Source organism: Leptodactylus fuscus, chromosome 9, assembly GCF_031893055.1.
Source record: "Leptodactylus fuscus isolate aLepFus1 chromosome 9, aLepFus1.hap2, whole genome shotgun sequence".
Taxonomy (NCBI): domain Eukaryota; kingdom Metazoa; phylum Chordata; class Amphibia; order Anura; family Leptodactylidae; genus Leptodactylus; species Leptodactylus fuscus.
The window spans coordinates 66,156,383-66,178,835 of record NC_134273.1 but is presented as its reverse complement, the minus strand read 5'-3'; the positions used below and the strand labels follow the sequence as shown (position 1 = coordinate 66,178,835).

General features: G+C 41.1%; 1 protein-coding gene across 1 annotated transcript in view; it reads right to left on the bottom strand.

Annotated features, from left to right (window-relative positions):
- The window catches only part of DNM3 (dynamin 3), a 126,473-nt gene that overhangs the window by 90,508 nt on the left and 13,512 nt on the right, over positions 1 to 22,453 (bottom strand). Inside the window, 4 exon segments of the mRNA XM_075286183.1 lie at positions 5,204 to 5,317; positions 11,639 to 11,705; positions 13,609 to 13,640; positions 14,335 to 14,383. Coding sequence (XP_075142284.1) covers positions 5,204 to 5,317; positions 11,639 to 11,705; positions 13,609 to 13,640; positions 14,335 to 14,383 — 262 coding nt within the window.

Sequence of the window (22,453 nt, the reverse complement as noted above, 5' to 3'; positions counted from 1 at the left end):
TTCCAAACTTCTATAATGCAATGTATGTTCTTTGAAAACCAATATCTTGTGTTCTTCGTTGTTCTCATTGTGTTGCAATAATGATCAAAGTACTAAGAGAGATGTAGGCTCCTTCCTATCAGAATGTGCCGATGGAATCGTGGGACTGGCTGGAAGGAGTTGTCATGTGTCTGCCTGTCTACACTTGCTGTGCAGAACATCCTCTCACCTGTACAGCAGGCACAGACAGGCAGTCACATGACAACCCAGCCTGAGGGACTACCGGCCAGTGGCAGCATCCACATCATGATTTACAGTACCACAGCTTCAGCTGCAACTACAACACAAGAGCCGTTTCATTCTGTCAACCGAGAAACCACCTGTACTTGACCTTTTTATTAGTTCTAATGCCTTTCCTATATGGTCTCCTGAGAGACAAGCTGCATAGACTAGACATAATGGTACTGACCTCACAATAAAAAACACCTTCTATGATCTTGTTGCACTGCTTTATTAGATATTATCGTCCTGGTTGTAAAGCAAAACGTTACTGTGACGTAGAGAAATACAGTCAGTCGCAAAAATAGGATATGACAGTATAAGAAAACGCAATGTTAAACAGTGCAAATGAAACTGAAATAGGTCCCAGGTCTGAATTCAGTAGGGATCACAGTCAGCTTTATAAAAAGCAGAACATTGCTAGATAATAAGCTTATTATTATACAGTTATAGGATTAGATCTAATATTGCTATGCTGCGGAATAGGATGGTGCTGTACAAGTAAGCATGCAATAAAATAAAAAAAAATAATGTATATCTAATATGCATATTATTGATATATAGTTCTAGAATGCAAACTAATATTGCTATAATGTGTATATAATATGCATATTATTGATATATAGTTCTACAATTATAATTAATATTGCTATAATTTATATGTAACATGCATATTATTGATATATAGTTCTAGAATTATAACTAATATTCCTATAATGTACATGCAATATGCATATTATTTATGTACAATTCTATAATTATAACTAATATTGCTATAATGTATATGTAATATGCATATTATTGATATACAGTTCTAGAATTATAGCTAATATTCCTATAATGTATATGTAATATGCATATTATTATACAATTCTAGAATTAGAACTAATATTCCTATAATGTATATGTAATATGCATATTATTAATGTACAATTCTATAATTCTAACTAATATTGCTATAATGTACATGTAACATGCATATTATTGATATACAGTTCTAGAATTACAACTAATATTCCTATAATGTATATGTAATATGCATATTATTATACAATTCTAGAATTAGAACTAATATTGCTATAATGTATATGTAATATGCATATTATTAATGTACAATTCTATAATTCTAACTAATATTGCTATAATGTACATGTAATATGCATATTATTGATATACAGTTCTAGAATTAGAACTAATATTGCTATGATGCAGAATATGATGTGCTATACAAGTAAGCATAAAATAAAATAATAAAATAATGTATATTATTGATATACAGTTACAGAATTATAATTCTAGTACTAGTAACACATATAATGGGAGTAAATACATTGATCAATAACCAATACAGGTTAGAGGGCCAGTAAACAAATCTAGTGATGGAAAAAAAAGAGCAATAGAAAAAAAATGGCAGCAAAAACCCAAAATTAAGTGTTTAAGTGTAATCTACATAAATGGAGTGGAGTCTTAACACATTTCTGCCCAGGATGGATGACTCCAGCTGCCATATTTATTGTGTCACTGCAATCCTAATGTTGGGAAACCATGCCACTATGGCAAAAAAGCACCATAATTTGCAGCTGACTTCATGCTTGTGGCTTAATACATAATAGGCTTCCATAGAAGCCAAAGTCATAGCAGAAGGGCAAGCGTTTCATTGATTCCATGCTCAAAAGAGTCAATGTGCATTGTGCGCTATCACTACAACTGGAACCAGACTGCAATCCCAACAATATTCTCAAGTCGTATGTGAAATTATGCCAAAAGGTGACATTATATACCATGTTGTATGGGTTATTAGCCATCTAGCCTGAGCCATCGATTATACTTTCCCTCTTAGTCAATATCGGATTAAAACGTCTGCATGAATGAATGAATGAATGAACGAGAAGGTTTCCAACAAAATTGCAGTACGGCGCAAAACTACTTCTCCTGAAATGATTTACAGGGTGTCTTGTATCAGGTCTAAGAAAAAAATGGTCGATTGCTGAAATGAAGTAATGTCCTAAAATCTATACCATGTGCTTTCTGGCACAAAATAGGTTAACGCATGAATGTAAACTGAAGCCGGCAGAGGGCCTCCTTAATTGGGCTCATTCCAGTGGTGAGGGTTATGAGTGACAGCTAAAGGATAACAGAGCCTTTATTTTCATGGCTCATTGGGGGCCCTCTGTTTGCAGAGGGTAACAACACTACACACCAGATGGTCTCATTTTCAAATTCCAACTGGAAAACTCACGACATCATGTAAATGCATTCCAGATCAACGTAGACATTTTATTATTTTTTTATTAACAGAAAACACAGAGCAGAAACCGTGGACGGGTAATCCGTGTGGCCTTAAGGAATTAAGAAAGAATCTCTCTTATATCCAATTTGGCCAGAAACACTAATTGAATTTTGTTAGTGTTTAGCTTTTAATCAGAGTTGTCGAAACAATGGACTTGGCTACAAATAAATCCTGTCCAATCCAGCTTTTATGATACATGGAAGGACTTGGCTTGCCTGAAAAGTGCATCTTTAATAGTAATAAAAATCACCTAATACTACAGTACACTCCTTAGAAACACAAAGATATGTGTTATATATATATATATATATATATATATATATATATATATATAAATATATATATATACGTGTGTATGTGTATATATATATATATATATATATATATGCTGTACACTATAGTAACAGATATATATATATCTATAGATAGGTAGGTAGACAGATAGACATGTATACATATATATACAGTAACAGTTTTATATATATATATATATATATATATATATATATATATATTATACACACACACTATATACACTGTATAGTAACTATATATATATGTATGGTAACATATGTGTATATAAAACCTATGCCGGGTCTATTTAGCTTTGCACCCTCCCTAGGAAGAAAGACTCTATACATGATGCTGCTCTTGACTTCATTGGACTATATATATATATATATATATATATATATATATATATATCACAACAGATACCTGTAAGGGAATAGCAATAGGAGCAATTCCCCAGTAGCTGCTGGTGAACACTGGGGGAAGGGGCACGACTAGACAGTGAGTCCTAAGCTAAACCCACCACTGCCCCTACCCGCTTGCCTCACTGCCCTAGGCAGCAGAGGACAACTGGTTGACAAAGCCCTTCCTATATATACGTGACAACACTGAACACAAACAAGACAAACAACAACAAAGTGAGGTCAGCCAACCAAGGGTCTGGTAACAGTCAGGCAATGCAGTACAAAATCGTAATCCAAGAGAATAGTCACAAGGGAAGCCAAGGGTCAGAGATCAATAATACAATAGTAGCAGAAAGAGAAGCTTAGCAGGGATATAATACTCCACAATACTCCATGGGAAAAGGTTCATAAAATTAGCTCTCCCCCAAAATGATGAAGACTGTATCTCTAGAGCCACCTATTGGAGGTAGCTTTCATATAGTACTGAATCTCCTAAGTACTTGCTATAGTTGGCACTAGAAAAAATTTTTCCTACTGGGTGAGAAGTCATTCCCTTTACCTGGAAATTTATATGTGACTTCTATAACCTTTCAAACTGGAAAATTGTCCCTAATAAAACCCTCACATTTTCTAAATTTATATATTTATTTATATATTGCATTACCATAAGCTTCATACATATCATGATACAAAAACTGCAAAAAACAGCAATAATACAACATACTGTTCTTAGTCTTTTTTAACTGTATCTTCTGGAGTAGGGAACTGATTTTTGTTAGAATTGAATTATGTTTATAAACTATATATTTGTCTGTATGTTTCTATAAAATAGTTACAAGTTAAGGCTAAAGCCCCACTTGGAGCTAAAAAAACGTAGTGGAAACGCATCACATTTTTTTTCACAGCATTTTTCATTGCATTTTTCCTAAGTTATTCTCAGCAGATTTTCTTACCTTATTATACCTATAGGGAAAATGCGAGCGTTTCCGCAGGTATTATTGACATGCTCCAAATTAAAACGCAGCTTTTTCGAAGCGGAATTTTATCTGCAATGTGTGGAGGGGTTTAACCAGAATCTCATTCACTTTGCAGGTACATGGTGTTTCCTTAAAGGCAAAAATGCTGCGTTTTCGTAACATGGGGCTTAGATTAAAAGGGATTTTCTCACCATAGATATGGTCTATAATGCCCTGTTCACATCAGCGTTTGGATTCCCTCCGGGGTAGTCCGCATGGGGATTGCCCCTGAATGGAATACCAAACGCATGTGTGCTGTAAAAGCGCACGGACCCCATAGACTATAATGGGGTTCGTGTGCTTACTGGCAGATGTCCGCAGGGATCATGCAGACAGGAAAGTAGTTCCAAATCTACTTTTCTAGATTGGGCAAGCACATGGATCCCATTATAGTCTATGGGGTCCGTGTGCTTTTACTACACACCGCTTGCAATTGCGTTTGTATTCCATTCAGAGGGTCCCCATGCGGACTCTCCCCGGACAGAATACAAAAGCAGATATGAACCAACCCTAAACAGGATAAATGGTAAGGGTGCCATTTCTGGGAAACAGGGGTAACCTCAGAAGCTCAGCGGTGTCCATAATTCCCATAGACTTAAAGGGAGAGGGTCGACCTCTCTTGAAGAACCGCCACCTACCACACATTTATTGCTATATTTGGTGAATATTCCATAAACACCTATGAGAAAAAACCTCTTTAATATAGTAGTTATATTTTTTTACTCTTAAATTTACTTTTTGCATTGTGTACAGTATACCATAGCATCGTAAGGGTGGAGAGGACAGGGAGGTACAGCGGACATGTTAGATCTATTTACTGTGTAAATTAAATTTCAAATAAAATATTTCAGAAAACCTCAATTTGCTCCGAACCCACAATTTCATATGGAGGTTTTGGTGGAGAAGGAGCATGTCCTAAAACCATAGAAGGAGACACTACTCACCTCATCATCTTTGTACCAGGAGAGACTTTCCGCAGTGAGAATAAACCAGTAGTCCTTGGAGCCTCCCTTCATGAGACTGATGTTGTTTATGGTCAACCATCCTTTCTGAATCACCTACAGAATGAGTCAAATTGATGTTCAGTTTTCAGTAACTGTGATAAAACTGTGATAGCACTAGTTTATGGATATTTAGTAGGTGTTTACAGATGACCATTACATGTACATAATGTATTAGCAGTGCCCTCCATATTTATAACACATAGGACACTGTCAGTTGAAATGTTATATTAGTGGTCACATGACACTGCTGAGGACCAGGAGGGATGCAGAACTCACAAATATAGCTAACGGTAGAAAGATTACCTTCACTACAATATACATCATGTACCTTTCTAAGGGGCCAGAAAAAAAAATCTAACGTTTTTGGAGTTCTGCTTTAACTAGATACTACTTTACACTTGAGATATAATTGCAAAATTCTAATGTAATTCTAGTAAATTTGTTGGACGAACCGGTTACCCCCCTTCTGTTAACCCCCACCCATTAATCAGAGATGTAAAATGGTAAAAAGTAAATTTTGGCCCAAAATTTGACAGTATTTTAAAGCACTGCCAGAAAAAAAACACAGAGAAAATGCATCACGTTTTATTTTTCCACAGAATTTTTTATTGAGCTTTTGCTGCGATTTTCTCCACATTTTTTCTTCCTCTATTAAATTCATAGGAAAACCGCTTGTAAAATTAACATGCTGTGTTTTTAAAAAAAATTTATTTTTAGCTATTATATAGCTATTATTTTCCGCAATGTGTGGATGAGATTAATGAAACAAAAATTCAGCTTTTTTTCTTGCTGCATTTCCGCAACGTGGGGCCTCGGCCTTACACCAGAAAACAGGCACAGTAGCATAATAAATCTCCTCCCTCAAGACTCCTTAGGCTGAGTTCACATGGGTTATTTTGGTCAGGATTTTGAGGTCGTATTCACCTTAAAATCCTGATCAAAAAGACGGCTCCCACTGAAATCCATGGGAGCCGGTCAGGTCTTTTTTTTCCAGGAGCCGGAACAAATGACAAAACGAAAAAAGAATGGACATGCTTATTCTTCAGGCCGATTCGCCTAGCAAATCTGCCAGAAGACACTCCCTCCTCTTGACTAGGCCCATTCATTGGGCCTGATCCGGAGCAGAGTGCGTGTTTTCCGGTCCAAAAAACCCTGTGTGTGCTCAACCTACCTCCGACACCTTTCTCATATTCCTTTTTTCTTTACCCTTCACTTTCATGCCCCTTTTTTTACTCTTGAATGATTTTTGTCTACTGTGTAAAAAATATGCAAATCTATTCTCCAGGATGTAATTAGGAGAACAGTGCCTCTGTGTGCCGCCCTCTAGAGGGCAGCCTCCTTAACATCATGCATGACTCAGTTAATAAGCCTACTGACATGAAGCGGAGTTTATTGCCAAATTAGTATTTCTATTCCAAAAGGAACAGATTCCCAGCTATGGACAGCGCTGTTTCGGTCTTTTGGACCTCCTCAGCATAGCGCAGGGATACTGATTTGGCAGAGTGAGAGACTATAGACCAGGGTCAGGGGATAATCGTACACATTAGGGAGAGTGTGTGCCTACATAGGCAGTACGGAAAGGTACAAGTCATTCCTGCTCTGCTAGGGATTCTGGGTAAAAAATATGCAAATCTATTCTCCAGGATGTAATTTTGTCTATTGTGTCAATGTTCCTACTCATTCCCACCACTGATCCATAGGTTCTATCGACCGTCCTCTAGAATTTACTTTACACAATGTATATGCTAGTATCTGAAAGTCCACTACTTAATGGAACATAACTTTGGATATTTTTGGTGATGTCCTATGGACCCCAAACTTATCCAAGCATGTTAACTGTAACCCAGGACGTTAGCTGACTATTTCCCGACCTTGCCCCTCTTAGATGATATTGAATGTCTCCACAATACCGTTGCCATATATTGTAACACTGTCCGACCACACATATATTCTGTGATTATATTTCTGTATAGCAACAGTCTCCCAGTTCCTGACATATACTGATTCACGATCCCCTCTTGTTTTCTGTAAAATGACCAAAACTTCACCATTCCAGGCAATGTAAATTATTCTTTGGTAGTTTAAAGGGAGTCTGTCAAACCCAACACATCAACCTAGCCCCGCAGATAGATAGATTAGGGTCACCTGAATCAAACATTGCTTCGCCTTGTGAATCGGTGTCTCTATTTCTGAGATATTGTCAATTTGCAAATGAGCTATTTTGAGCAATGTGGGTGTTTTCAATGCTCCAAACTGGTAACTGGCAATGCTTTCTTTGCCCAAAAAGGTTAATTTGTGTGTTGCGAAACACAGCCATATCTCAGCAACAGAGGCAATGATTTACTTGTGGAAACACTGCTTGATTCAGATGACACTAAGATATCTAAGTGTGACCTGGGTTGATATGCTGGGTTCTGCGGATAGACTCCTTTTGGCTAAGGCCCCATGGGATACCAAAAGGTGCTGCGGGAAAAACTGCGGTTTTTCCCGCAGCATTTAGACAGAAAGTTCTGAGTTTTCCTCCGCAGACTTTCTGTTACAATTACACCTATGGGGAAACCACCGGCGTTCCGTAGGTATAATTGACATGCTGCAATTTCCAAAACCGTGCCAGTTTTGGAAATCGTGGCGTGTCCGCACTGCAGTTTCTACTGCAAAGTGGGCATGGGGCTCACCAGAATCCCATCCACTTTGCCGTTACTGTAAAACACCGCAATTTTTCAATCAAATCACTGTGTTTCCATCCCCTGGGGCCCGGTCTTAAAGCAATTCTTCCCTGCTCTTGACTGGACTATCAGAAGACTAAGAACAGTGGAAATAAGGTAGTCCAAGACAATCAAAGAGCAGAATGCTTCAAAATACCAACACTGTAGATACTCTGCAGTGAACACCGACTCCCTTGTCCATAGATGAACCATTCAGAAGCAGAAGCTTCTTAAGCTACCAAAGCACAGTGTGTATGCACAAAACTGAAAAACTGGGGGGAAAAAATAGGGAAATGAGACTGGAGAAAAATAAATGGGGTTATCCAAGAGTTGATATAAAAGAACTATCCTTAGAACTCTTGAATAACCCATTTATAATGGAGGGGACTAGGTATTCTATCTATGCATGATACATCTGTGGGTAAACAGTGGGATACTTTTTTGTTACATTTGGCAGGATAACATACTCCCTGTGATTCTAGTACATTGATCGGCAGCAATGTCAAGAGATCCCTACAAATCTGGCAAGGATAGGTCATTAATAGTAACAGTCTCCTGGACAAGTGTTGGACATGGAGGCTGGTGGGCATCATTTTAGAGATTCATATCCCAGAAGTAGGGTCCACATCTACCAGACATCCTGTGGATATGCCATAAATCTCTTTTGTGGGAAAATCCATTCTAGAAATTGAAAATGACCGTTCTGTAATGTAAAACTATCACGGCAGCCCTTGTTTTGTCTCATTTTGCTTTAATGCTAGAGCGATCATGTGCTGTTGGAGAAGATAGAAGGTTGTTGGCATAAAACTGAGTAAATCAGGAAGAAGGGAAACACATGCAGTAGTAGCAGGGACAGGAGATAATAGTGCAGCTGTCAGCAGGGTACACTTGACAGGATGAATGAAGGATGACACGGTTCCTTCCCTCCAGGTTCCAGTGAGCTCAGTTGGGTTGCACACTGTCCTATTCAGAATTCCTGCCATCTCTACATGAATAAAGTAACAGAAGGAAGTGACTTTGAAAGATTACTTAAGCTTGTGAAAACAGCCATCGCCCTCCCTTCCCCTGAAGATCAGGTCAACAGGAAAATATAACTTTCTAAAAATGACCTGCTATTGTTGAAAGAGCGTAGTTTATCCACTTTTATCATGGACCATCTATGGACTTACCATCAGGCAGCAGTCACAATCACGTGGAAGTGAAATGTAACTATGTTTGTGTTTGGAAAGACCCAAAATCCAATAAAAGAAAATCAATATAAGGCCTGGACCCCATGCTGTGTTTTATATCAACTGCAAAGTGGATGGGAATCTGGCTAATCCCATCCTCACATTGTAACCATGTTATCTAGTTGGAAGCTCAGGTTTTTGATCGGAATAATCCAACGGTATCACTCAGGAGCATTGCAAAGTGGGAAAGGAATATAAAGTTTACTGAGCAGACACTTGTTAGGGCCAGGGAAGTGGAGGCGGGCAGAGGTTGACAAGCTCAGGACCTACTGATATTAGGGATACAAGTGACATGACTGCAGCGGGGTGGTGCCCCTAGCAAGCAAGAGAATGACTGCTGCCGGAGGCTGGGGATCAGAGGGCAGCAATGGTAAGACAGATGTTGGAAATTTTATTATTCTGTCAACAGGGCTATCCAACACTGAGACCATGAGTATCCAGCACATTGTGGTCTTCCGGGTGCTTGGGTTTGGCACACTATGAATCACATAGACATATTGCTTAGTGGGGCTGAAGAAGGCTTGTTGTGTAGCCCTTGCCTTCTGATTCTTTCTATCCTGGGATACTGTCAGTAGTCTGCTGCCTGGCTCTTGCCTTGAACTAGGCTCTTTTAACTCTTTAATCAACATGATTGGTTATTGGGCCCCTATATAGTGTGATTGATAAGAGGAAGGATATTGGTCGGCGTGACTGCACAAAGGTGTTATCTCAGAAATAATAACCCATGTGGCTGGGGTTAAACTGAAGGCTTATCATTGCCTATATATATTAGGAATTGGTGCAGCTCTACCTGGCTCCAAATTAGCAAATCCTGGTGACCTTTGCATAAATGCAATTGCTCAGAACACAGTACCTTGCCCAGGTATTGTCATACAGGGCATACATGAAACAATCTATTAGAAATTATAATGTAGGTATCTAGTAGACTGCTTCATGTGTGCACTGTATGACAAGATCTGGGCAAGGTCCTGTGTTCTGGGCAATTACATTTACACAAAGGCTGCCATTTACTAAGGATAGGCCATAAATTTCTAATGGGTGGACAATCCCATTAGTACAAATATTGGGGGAGTCATCAAGACCAACATATTGTATGCCAGTCTTGATGATACCTGTGCCGGCCAATGGCAATGTTCACTGCCTGCCCTCACCACATATCCTTTATGGAACGTACTAAGGACAGGATAAAAAAATAAAGGCACTTGGCACACAAATTTTTGCATGTGGCATTAAAAAAAAGCCACAAACACAAGGTTTGCAACTTTTTATGCAACTATTGAATTTGCCCCAATGTCTTTAGAAAACTACACCTGCCCATATTTTTATCGTAACCTGTGTATAGATTTGGGACTATTTTGAGGGTAGAAATCAAACACGTTTTTTCAATCCTATACTTCCCCTTTAAGAACATATCTGTAGGATGTCAAAAACATAACTGGCTGATATGACTGAGCAACCTCCTGTTCTGTCAAAATTTCATTTTTGCAGGGGGTAATCCAGCAGATGTCTGTACATCTTACGCTTTTGTTTAAAAATATTTTCCGCATGGGCCTCCTAAATACTTACATATGTATTTATTTTAACCACTCACATTCCAGGAGAGTCACAGATGTCTGATATACGGCATCAGGTTTCACCTAAATGTAGTTTTAATTAAGGCTCAGAAATGACTCTTTATGATCTAGAGACTAGGTCTACATACATGGATGGTCTGGGTCATAAATCTTAAGAGTAGTACTTATTATTTATACAGACTGAGCCGTACGGCAATACTAAGTGTATTACGATTTAAAGCACCTAATCTCAATGTATTTTACATGATCACATGTACACAATTGTATACATATCACTATAGATCTCAGTATGTCAAGGGAACACCAGTGACCAGGATGCCCATTTATATGGATACACCAGAAGAGTCAATTCTAGACAAGTTCACAGTATTGAGTTGTGAAACTTGTATTCTTGTGTTCTCTTACCATTTTACATTGTCCTTAGAACCCAGCATATCATCCCTGCCCTACATATAGATAGATTCGGATCTCCTGAATCAAATAGTGTTTTGTTATGGTGGGGTTTTAACCTAAAGGGGTTCTCATGATATTCAGTACTGATGCCCTATACTATTGGATTAACTGGATTAATGGATTGCAGTACCATGGCCTCATAAACCAGAACACTGGCATTTCAGCTTTGTCATATGTTTGTCAATGTAATAATGTTGACCCATCCTATGATAGGCTAGCAAATTTTTGAACTATAATGACTGAATGTGAAATTTTATATTGTAGTAATGATATTATATATCGAGCAGAAAGAGTGAAACGATTTGGTTGGAAAATAGTAGGATAAATGGAATATGAGAGGCCTTATAAAGAGTAAGAGCATGAAGATAGAAGACACCAATGCCCGGTCCCAGCAACTAAGAGTGACCATCTCACCACACAAAACACACGGTTAAGCGAAGCTCGAGGAAAGTCTTCCAAATCCAGGGTTTTGTTACAAGTGCTGTTGAAAATATAAAGAATGGAACAATCATTTTACAATTCTATTAAACTATGCAACATGTAGAGGACAGGTCTGGCTACTCAGATTTATACCAACTTTTTACTAATGTAGCACAAGCAGTATCCTTATATACGAAGAGGTTGTCTTATTGTGAGACCGGCACAAAAACCAGCTGATTTCCATGGGTCCAGCTCTAGAACCCAATGGTGGTCAACTGTTATTCATACGATTATATGAAGACCTATCTGGCCAAGCATTTCTCATACAGTGGCAGCTGGAGAGGAAATACATGTCGCCATACAAATGAAAGGTTGGGATGAAGCCAAGCACAGCCTCATGGTAGGCTAGCATAACATGTCCTGGAGGGAGGGAAAAATTACCAGGAAAGGGGGAAGCATTGGTGGGAGTTGATAGGGGAAAGGATTATACGGATGACAGACATTCTACTGCATGGTGAAGAGTCCCATCCGCGCTCCCTTGACAATGTAGAGTGGGGTTAGAGGTTGGGTCTTGTCATTGGACAGTCATGGCAGATGTTGGCGGACTGGCGGCCAACTATTAATGTTGAGTGGATGGTCGTTCAGACAATATAAAGAGTAAAATAAAAATCACTGGAGTGACCCTTTAAGGACAGAATTTTCCGAATATGACAATAAATTAAACTAAACTACTCATCATTTCTGACATTCATATTTGCTTATGGGTTTTGAAGGTACCATTTGCCTTCGCTATCAGTCTATAACACTCTACCCATAGAAGTTCCTTGACGTAAAGACTCAGGTGAGTAAGAGATCACTATAAAGTGTCACATAAAAACTCATATTTATCTGAAAATGTACACCTTATCAGTGATATCATGTATATGTGAATAAATAGCTCCAACATATTCTGTTTCACTTTAAAGATATTGTCATCACTCATTGACCCAAGTAGGGTTCACATGTAGAGATGAGCGAACACTGTTCGGATCAGCCGTTCCGAACAACACGCTCCCATAGAAATGAATGGAAGCACCTGGCACGTACACTTTGCCGGCGGCCAGCCGGCGTCACAGGTGCTTCCATTCATTTCTATGGGAGTGTGCTGTTCGGAACGGCTGATCCGAACAGTGTTCGCTAATCTCTATTCACATGCAAACACAGGAGAACATACAAACTCCATGCAGATGTTGGATGGATCTGAACCCAGGTCTCCAGGATTGACTACCATACAAATACAAATTTCTTAATCCTGTCTAATACTTAGACAGAGTAAACTGTTCATGTAGTCTAAAGATGTGTCAAATTATCATAGTGGCTCGCAATGTATGATAAATTTGGTATATCTTGCCAGACGTGTGTCCAAGCAACTTATATATCCGCTTAGGCCTAGTTCACATCTTCATTCAGTATTCCATTCAGGAAATCTGCTTGGAGACTCCCCACCCGAACGGAATACCGAAAGCATTAAAAAGCGGTGAGCAATGAAAGCACACGGACATTGACCATAATGGGGTCCATGTAATTTCCGCGCAGTGTCCGCACGAGTCATGTGAACAGGAAAGTAGTACTTGAACTACTTTTCTCTCCGCATGACTTGTGCGGACACCGCACGGAAAACACACAGAGTCCATTATGGTCTATGTCCGTGTGCTTTCATTGCTCACTGCTTTTTAATGCATTCAGTATTTCATTTGGGGGGTCCCCAAATGGAATACCGAACACAGATGTGAACTGAGCCTTACAGTTCCAGATATGTAACAAATGATCAATGCATACGAAGAGTAAAATAAAAACAATGCTGCACTTTGTACATATACAGTTAGCACCTATACAGTAAGCATATAAAAAGCTAAAAATTGAGTATACTAGAATTTACAACATACGATATATACTAGAATGTATTAAGAAGCATAACGACTTACTTCAAGCAAGCAGAAAATACTCTGTTTATATCCTAGTAAAGTAAAACAAAAAAGAAATCTCCATAAGATACCAAATGTAATATAGGATAATGCTGTGCGCCTATTAGGAATCATGACATGGCTATAGCAGCTTTAGTAGGAACTAGAGATGAGCGAACACTGTTCGGATCAGCCAATCCGAACAGCACGCACACATAGAAATGAATGGAAGCACCTGGCACGTACACTTTGCAGGCGGCCGGTCGCCGTGCCAGGTTCTTCCATTCAGTTCTATGGGAGCGTGCTGTTCGGAACGGCTGATCTGAACAGTGTTCGCTCATCTCTAGTAGGAACATACTGATGTTGGGAATGAAAAACTAGCAGGTCATTATAAAGCTTGATATTGACCAAAACTAGAGCGAAATCATCAAAGAGTTGCTCGATCACCATCAGTCCAAATGTAGCGTAGAATAGAAGTGTCAGAATACATGTCGTGCACTCGGAGCTCTGCAGAACAGTCTCTCTCTAGGTCACGGCATCATGGTCTCTCCAACATTGACAAATGCAAAATCTATGTCTTCATACAGAATACAGTGGCTTTAGGGGGATTTCTGGGGCTTAAAGTGAACCTGGCCGTGATTTTTGTGCCTTATCTAAAGGCTGGATATGATAGAGGAAAAGAAGCCGAGCCCAGTAATATTCTTAAAATAGGGAAATGGACTATAAATACAGTAAAGCCGCTCTTACCTGACTGCCTGCTGCGCTCTTCTTCTGCAGATTGCATCCTTGATGTGCGCTAACAAAGGACAATAATATTAGAAATCATCAAAAATGGCTCAAGATTTATTTTCATTTCAATTTTTTAAAGTTAGATTTTATTTTTTCATTTCAGTTTCTATTGATTTGCATATTTTATGTAACTTTTGCTCAAATTCCCAGTATGAGCTGCTTCTTTCTAACAGGTAACTTGCCAAAACATCCCAGTCCATCGATAATTGTGAGACATGCGCTAGAATCAGTCTAAGGCTGATTGCAGATTTTGTTGCGGTTTTTTGAGCCAAAGTCAAGAGTGGATTGAGCAGAAGGTAGAAGTATAAGAACTTCCTATAAATTTCCCAATCCTTTTGTAGCCACTTTTAGGTGTGGCTCAAAGAAATGCAGCAAAATCTGCAACAAAAGAAGCTGCGTCTCCGCAACGTGGGGCTTCAGCCTAAAGGATGTTTTCAAACGTAGGAAATTGACACTTAATTTTAGGTGGAATCTGCCTCACATTAATTTTAATGGAAGGTGGTAGCTGATTTTTTCAGCTAGTGAAAAAAATAAGGGCTCGTTCACACGTGAACAGAGGGGTGGATTTTGACAGCGGATTTCGCAAAATCCGCCACTTTACAATGGTGGTCTATGCAGATCGCTGGTCTTCTTTTTTCCACTAGCGGCGGGCTGCTGCTAGTGGAGAAAAGAAGCGACATGCCCTTTCTTCAGGCGGAAGCCGCGGCGCGCTGGACCGCAGCTTCCGCCTAGCGGCAGCACCCTCCTATGTCGGCTCATTCATTTGAGCCGACATAGGAGGGGAAATCCGTGACCACGATGGTCGCGGCAGGCGGGTTTTGTCAAAACCCGCATGGGCGCTGCACATGTGAACTGACCCTAAGTGTCCTGCTCAGAGGCGTAACTTGGAATGGTGGGGCCCTGTGGTGAACTTTCGACATGGTGCCTCCCCCCAACTGATGCCGGAGACCCCAACCAACCTACCCCCCCCCCCAACATTTCTGCATGCACTATTATGCCCCATAGTGGCCCCTGTACACAGTATTATGCCCCATAGTGGCCTCTGTACACAGTATTATGCCCCATTGTGGACACCCACGAACGATTTTTATACTCTTAAGTCTTTTCAGACCCCAGAGTATAATAATCAGATACCGGGAGCAAGGGTGCATACAAACACAAAAAACACTGTTACTTACCTCTCCCTGGCTTCGCTGGACTTGTCACTGATGTCATCCATCTTCAATGACATACAGAAAGTCACGTGACCAAGAGCCTGCATTGCGACGCATAAGGACTTCAGGCCCCAGTCATGTGATGTCTGGGATGTCACACAAGGAGGCCAGAAGCCAGCCCAGAGCCAGGAGAATTAAGTAAATAGGGCCTGTTACCGGCTGGAGTTACTCCTATTAAAAACCCCAAAAATGCAGCGGTAGTGGCTGTCGCCGTGCCCCCTAATGTCCCAGGTCCCAGTAGTTACACCCCTGGTCCTGCTCGTTGTGGTTTCTGCCTCAGAACTCCTATTGAAATGAACGGAAGACAGAAAATATATCTTTTCACACAAATTTTGGATTTTGGCTCTGCTCAATAAAGGCAAAATAGGCACAATACAGTGGCCTCCTCTCTAAATTCCACTTCTAATTCAGCCTCAAAATCTGTTTTTTTATTTGGTGTTAATTTCTGTGTCATTTCTTCAAGTAGAGATATCAGTTTCAAATTCCTGAAGCAGAAATTTTCTGCTTGACACATTCGGCGTCAAATTCCTATGTGTGAACACCCCCTTATGTAGACAGCATGGAGTGCCATATTTTCTTCTATGGTAGATGGAGACCTCTAGGCAGCTTATATATATAATCCAGTTTACTGTGTATTAACACGAAAAAATGATGTAACATGCTTAGAGTTACATACTTTGCCTAGATACTAATATTATAAATGTGAAAGTTTGGATGTTTGTGTGTTTGTTAGTTAATCACACAAAAACGGCTGAACGGATTTGAATTAAATTTGGCACATAGATAGATTGTAACCTCGATTAACACATAGGCTACTTTTTATCCCGGTAAATGACATGGCTTTGTGACTGTTATGAATTTATGTTCACATACTATATTACACTGCTCTTATCTTGGCTTCTGAGAAAGCCAGGTCTGTTATATCTCTGAGTAAACACACGCTAACCCTCAGTGCTTTGTGTTCATGCATTTGCATATTATCTGATCTGGTCCAGGCACTGCAGACAAACAGACATAGGCAAACACCTTCAATCCAAATTGTCTGTTTGCCAATTCTCAACATGCCCGGAAAAAGAAAAGAAAATTTGTCACAAACAACGACAGCTATGAAGGAAGCCAGAAGTCACAGAGCTTTCCTCAAGCGGAGCTGAGGGGGATCATCAACACCAACAACACGCTCATTATATGTCGTCCCAGCGAGCTTCTGAGATGCCGGAACACTCACAGGCACGGTTTGAGGAACAAGTTCAGCAGCAGGACAGCTTGAGAGCTGCCGAAATGCCGGAACAAGCAAACTATCGACGACAGCAACTCACAGACGAAGTCACAGGCAGAGGCTAGTATGACAATAAATATGACATTTATCAGGGTGGGGAACAATGGACAAAAATCAAACAGGTCTTCCTCCCTGCGGAAGGGGCTGTGGTGATAACAGGGCTTGTACGTTACAATTGAAGCGTATTTTCAGGAGACCTGGCTAAAGAATAATCCAGGCCTGCTGTACAGGTATAAGGACAATACCAATAAACTTTAGACTTCCCATAAACAAAACTGTGGGAATCCTTTAAAATCAGGAAATTGTGCAGATAAGAGATGAGAAGTGTCTACAGTCATGTAGATAGTACAAGGTTAAACAATGTAAAACATCTTCATTCATGTCCTGTATGGAAACTTTCACACTCACTCTTTGTATACATTATATAGAGGTGTAGCGTGACGCTCCCAGGCCTCAATGCAAAACCTATATCAATAGCAGCGGTATAAATACAAATGCTGCAAGCTCCCCCTAGAGACAGCAGCTAGCAGTCGTGGCAGGAAACTTGCCTTTTCTGCCAAGAGTCTGGAAGATCTGATCTAGAGGGATCCTCACACTGCAGATAATTCAGGAAAGTAGACAAGTAATGTGTATTGCATCCGGATCATTGCTAGGCCTGTTAAAGTGATGCTGCACAATGTTCAATAAGTTAAAATAAGTCTGAGGCCCGCTTCACATCTGTGTTCGGCAAATCCGTTCGAAATCAGTAGTTGTAATCTTCAAAAATTTCGAACTGTCCGGATTAAAACCCATTGATTAAAACTAGAGATGAGCGAACAGTGTTCTATCGAACACATGTTCGATCGGATATCAGGGTGTTCACCATGTTCGAATTGAACACCGCGTGGTAAAGTGCGCCAAAATTCGATTCCCCTCCCACCTTCCCTGGCGCCTTTTTTGCACCAATAACAGCGCAGGGGAGGTGGGACAGGAACTACGACACCGGGGGCATTGAAAAAAATTGGAAAAAGTCATTGGCTGCCGAAATCAGGTGACCTCCATTTTAGACGAATAGTGGATTTCAAATCCGGGTCATATGAGAATGTGAACTTTGTGACTATGAGACAGGGATAGCTGTACAGGCAGGGATAGCTAGGGATAACCTTTATTTAGGGGGGAATGTTATTAAAAATAACTTTTTGGGGCTCTATCGGGTGTGTAATTGTGATTTTTGTGAGATAAACTTTTTCCCATAGGGATGCATTGGCCAGCGCTGATTGGCCAGAGTACGGAACTCGACCAATCAGCGCTGGCTCTGCTGGAGGAGGCGGAGACTAAGATCGCTCCACACCAGTCTCCATTCAGGTCCGACCTTAGACTCCGCCTCCTCCAGCAGAGCCAGCGCTGATTGGCCGAATTCCGTACTCTGGCCAATCAGCACTGGCTAATGCATTGTATTGGCGTGATGAAGCAGTGCTGAATGTGTGTGCTTAGCACACACATTCAGCTCTACTTCATCGGGCTAATAGAATGCATTGGCCAATCAGCGCTGGACAATGCATTCTATTAGCTTGATGAAGCAGAGTGTGCACAAGGGTTCAAGCGCACCCTCGGCTCTGATGTAGCAGAGCCGAGGCTGCACAAGGGTTCAAGCGCACCCTCGGCTCTGATGTAGCAGAGCCGAGGGTGCACTTGAACCCTTGTGCACCCTCGGCTCTGCTACATCAGAGCCGAGGGTGCGCTTGAACCCTTGTGCACCCTCGGCTCTGCTACATCAGAGCCGAGGGTGCGCTTGAACCCTTGTGCAGCCTCGGCTCTGCTACATCAGAGCCGAGGGTGCGCTTGAACCCTTGTGCACACTCTGCTTCATCAAGCTAATAGAATGCATTGGCCAGCGCTGATTGAAGCAGAGCTGAATCTGTGTGCTTAGCTCAACTACTCCACCGGTGTAGTTGAGCTAAACATACACATTCAGCACTGCTTCATCACGCCAATAGAATGCATTGGCCAGTACTGATTGGCCAGAGTACGGAATTCGGCCAATCAGCGCTGGCTCTGCTGGAGGAGGCGGAGTCTAAGGTCGGACCTGAATGGAGACTGGTGTGGAGCGATCTTAGACTCCGCCTCCTCCAGCAGAGCCAGCGCTGATTGGTCGAGTTCCGTACTCTGGCCAATCAGCGCTGGCCAATGCATTCTATTAGCCCGATGAAGTAGAGCTGAATGTGTGTGCTTAGCACACACATTCAGCTCTACTTCATCGGGCTAATAGAATGCATTGGCCAATCAGCGCTGGCCAATGCATTCTATTAGCGTGAACTGAGTTTGCACAGGGGTTCTAGTGCACCCTCGGCTCTGCTACATCAGATTGCTACATCTGATGTAGCAGTGCCGAGTGTGCATCAGATGTGTAGTTGAGCAAAACTGACTCAGCACTGCTAAGTCTCTGCATTCGCATAGGAATGCATTGGCCAGCCTTCGGCCAATCAGCGCTGGCTCTGCCGGAGGAGGCGGAGTCTAAGGTCGGACCTGAATGGAGACTGGTGTGGAGCGATCTTAGACTCCGCCTCCTCCAGCAGAGCCAGCGCTGATTGGTCGAGTTCCGTACTCTGGCCAATCAGCACTGGCCAATGCATTTCTATGGGGAAAAGTTAGCTTGCGAAAATCGCAAACTGACAGGGATTTCCATGAAATAAAGTGACTTTTATGCCCCCAGACATGCTTCCCCTGCTGTCCCAGTGTCATTCCAGGGTGTTGGTATCATTTCCTGGGGTGTCATAGTGGACTTGGTGACCCTCCAGACACGAATTTGGGTTTCCCCCTTAACGAGTTTATGTTCCCCATAGACTATAATGGGGTTTGAAACCCATTCGAACACTCGAACAGTGAGCGGCTGTTCGAATCGAATTTCGAACCTCGAACATTTTAGTGTTCGCTCATCTCTAATTAAAACCCATCCGTAATCTGGATGTAGCAGTTTGTGCTATTTCCCTCTGGTTTCAGTTTATTTGTGCTGAGAGAAAAGTAGAACTTGTAGGATTTTGTCTCCGCACTAAAAATACGGATTCCAGACGGACAGCAAGTAAGGGCTTGTTCACATCTGCGCCCGTACTCCGTTCTGCAGGTTTCCGTTTCCTGCACAAAACAGGGGCAGGAGACAGAAACTTGCCGGCAAAGTCTCCGGCCGTGTGCGGCGGTGAGTGTTTTATGCGCTCCATGGCGAAACCGTTTTTTTTAAACCGGACACAGAGTCGGACATGCAGTACTCTGTGTCCGGTTTTAAAAAAAAAACAGTTTCACCGCGGAGAGCACAAACGCGCACTGGCGCACACGGCCGGACTCAGCATGACAGGTTTCTGTCTTCTGCATGCAGAAGACGGAAACCTGAAAACGGAGATCAGGCTCTGGTGTGAGCCCAGCGTAATGTGTTTTTGAGGTCAATGGAAAACGGATTACAAACTGATATTAATCAGTTTGTGCCTGTCTTGCAATCCGTTTTTCCCTCTGTGCATGCTCAGAATGAAGAAGGGGGAAGAAAAAAAACGAATTGGTCAAAAACCAACACAAAGTGATTACAAACTAAGGGCGGGTTCACAACTGCGCCCGCGCACGCTTTAAGCAATCCTGCCAGGTTTCCGTCTTCTGCCCTTAGAAATTGGACAGCGGACGGAAACCCGGCAGTCAGTTTTCAAACCCATTCAAGTGAATGGGTCTGAAAAGTGAGCGCCCGTGAGCGTTTTGTACCTGTCCGTGGCGAAACCGTCTTTTTTCAACACTGCATGCATGTCCGACTAAAAAAAAAACTGTTTTGCTGCATATGGCATATGAGATTGGCCTAGAGAGACGTTTCCGGTACAGACATCAGTAAGTGATAACTCTTACTTCACGCAAACCTTTGGTTTACAACCTCAAAGCCCAGCACCCGTATCAGGGGTGTAGCTATAGGGGGTGCAGAGGTAGCAATCGCTATTGGACCCTGGAGCCTGAGGAGCCCAAAGGACTCTCTACAACGAAGGAAAATAGAAAGCATATTGTATGTGATAGACCCATTACAGAATTTGCATTGGGGCCCAGGATCTTCAAGTTACACCTTTGGCCACTATAGTAAAAAAACGCACCAAAGAAAGATGGATCCAGCCCTCAGATCATAACTTGCATTGTCACAAACTACGTGTTGGCACATAGCATTACTGCTGGGGCTAGAGGAGTATGGGAAAGCATTGTGTTGTTATGAAATAAAGAACCAGGACCAGACTGCTTTCTGCTCCAGCCACCCCCCAAATGGTAACAGACGCCGGCATTTACAACCCCTGCTGCTTTATTGCATGGCATTTCTGCTAGATTCTAGATTATAGTCTACTAGTCCTCCATAAATAGACAGTGCCGACAAGTAAAATCTAGTGCACTGTAATGAAAATAGATGAAGTGCTATGTACAAATGCACAGCAGACGTCCATACTGTGATATATAGACACACTGTATGCATGTATGTATAGGTGACTACCTCCCCAAACATACTGCGTGCACGCTACCTGCACCTAAGTACTGTAATAGCAGTGAACTACAAAAAAGACTTAAACACTTTCTAATCCATTGTCAACAATTGCTAGATTCCCGTAATTTTTGAAAGAGGACCTCGTATCACCTCTCCCAACTCCGATATCCTTTAATAGGTGACTCCCTTCTCTTTATGCCAAAGTCAAAATTTATTTTCTAGCCCTCACCCTTCCTGAGCAATCATATCTGTTAATTTCGACCCGATTATGCAGTTGGCTGTTGTCAGCAGATAGGATGGGACCGCCCACCTGACCATAGACAGCCTAATTAGCATCTTGGGTGTTGAAAATAACAGAACCAATTGCTCAGAAATGGTGGGGCCTAAAGAAACATGCCAATAGAACCCAAATCAGTGAAGAGACATTTGTTGAAGGATGCTTGCTAAGAGTTGGAGATCGCCCCAAGTCCTCTTTAAGGTCTATATGATGCTATATTTGAACTTTATATGGCAGTTTTATTTATCTGTATAGTTTTCATATCTTAATTCTTTCTTCTTATTCTAATCTGTAATTTGCAGCAAGGAACTCGCAACACGTGGCCCAGGGTTTAGGGCCCATTCACACGGAGGAAAATGGTGAGGAATTTGGTGTGGAATTTCAGCACTGAAGTCAATGGGAGGGGTATTTTTCAGCGCTGAAATTCCTCACCATTTTCCTCCGTGTGAATAAACCCTTACCCTAATATTTGCAATGGTGGATTATACCAGAATTCCATTTTAAGTTCAGAGAACTGGTGACATTTTATTGAGAAACCAAATCTTGTATGAATCAGTAATGCACAAAAGCCCCAAAAATATTATCGATTAATTCTTGATATTTTTAAAATGTTTGCAACGAAAGACTAGAGGAGAGATGCTCTATAATAAATATATGTGGCTGTTTACGTGAAAAGGGCCCAGATCGTCGATACTAATTATAGAGAAAATAGTCCAAAACATATTTGGGTAAAAAAATCACAATTTTGTTTTATGCAAAAATTTTATTTAAAAATATGTCAAGTTTACAAATTTGTTGATACAAAATGTTTTACAAATTATGTTAACCATAACCGTTAC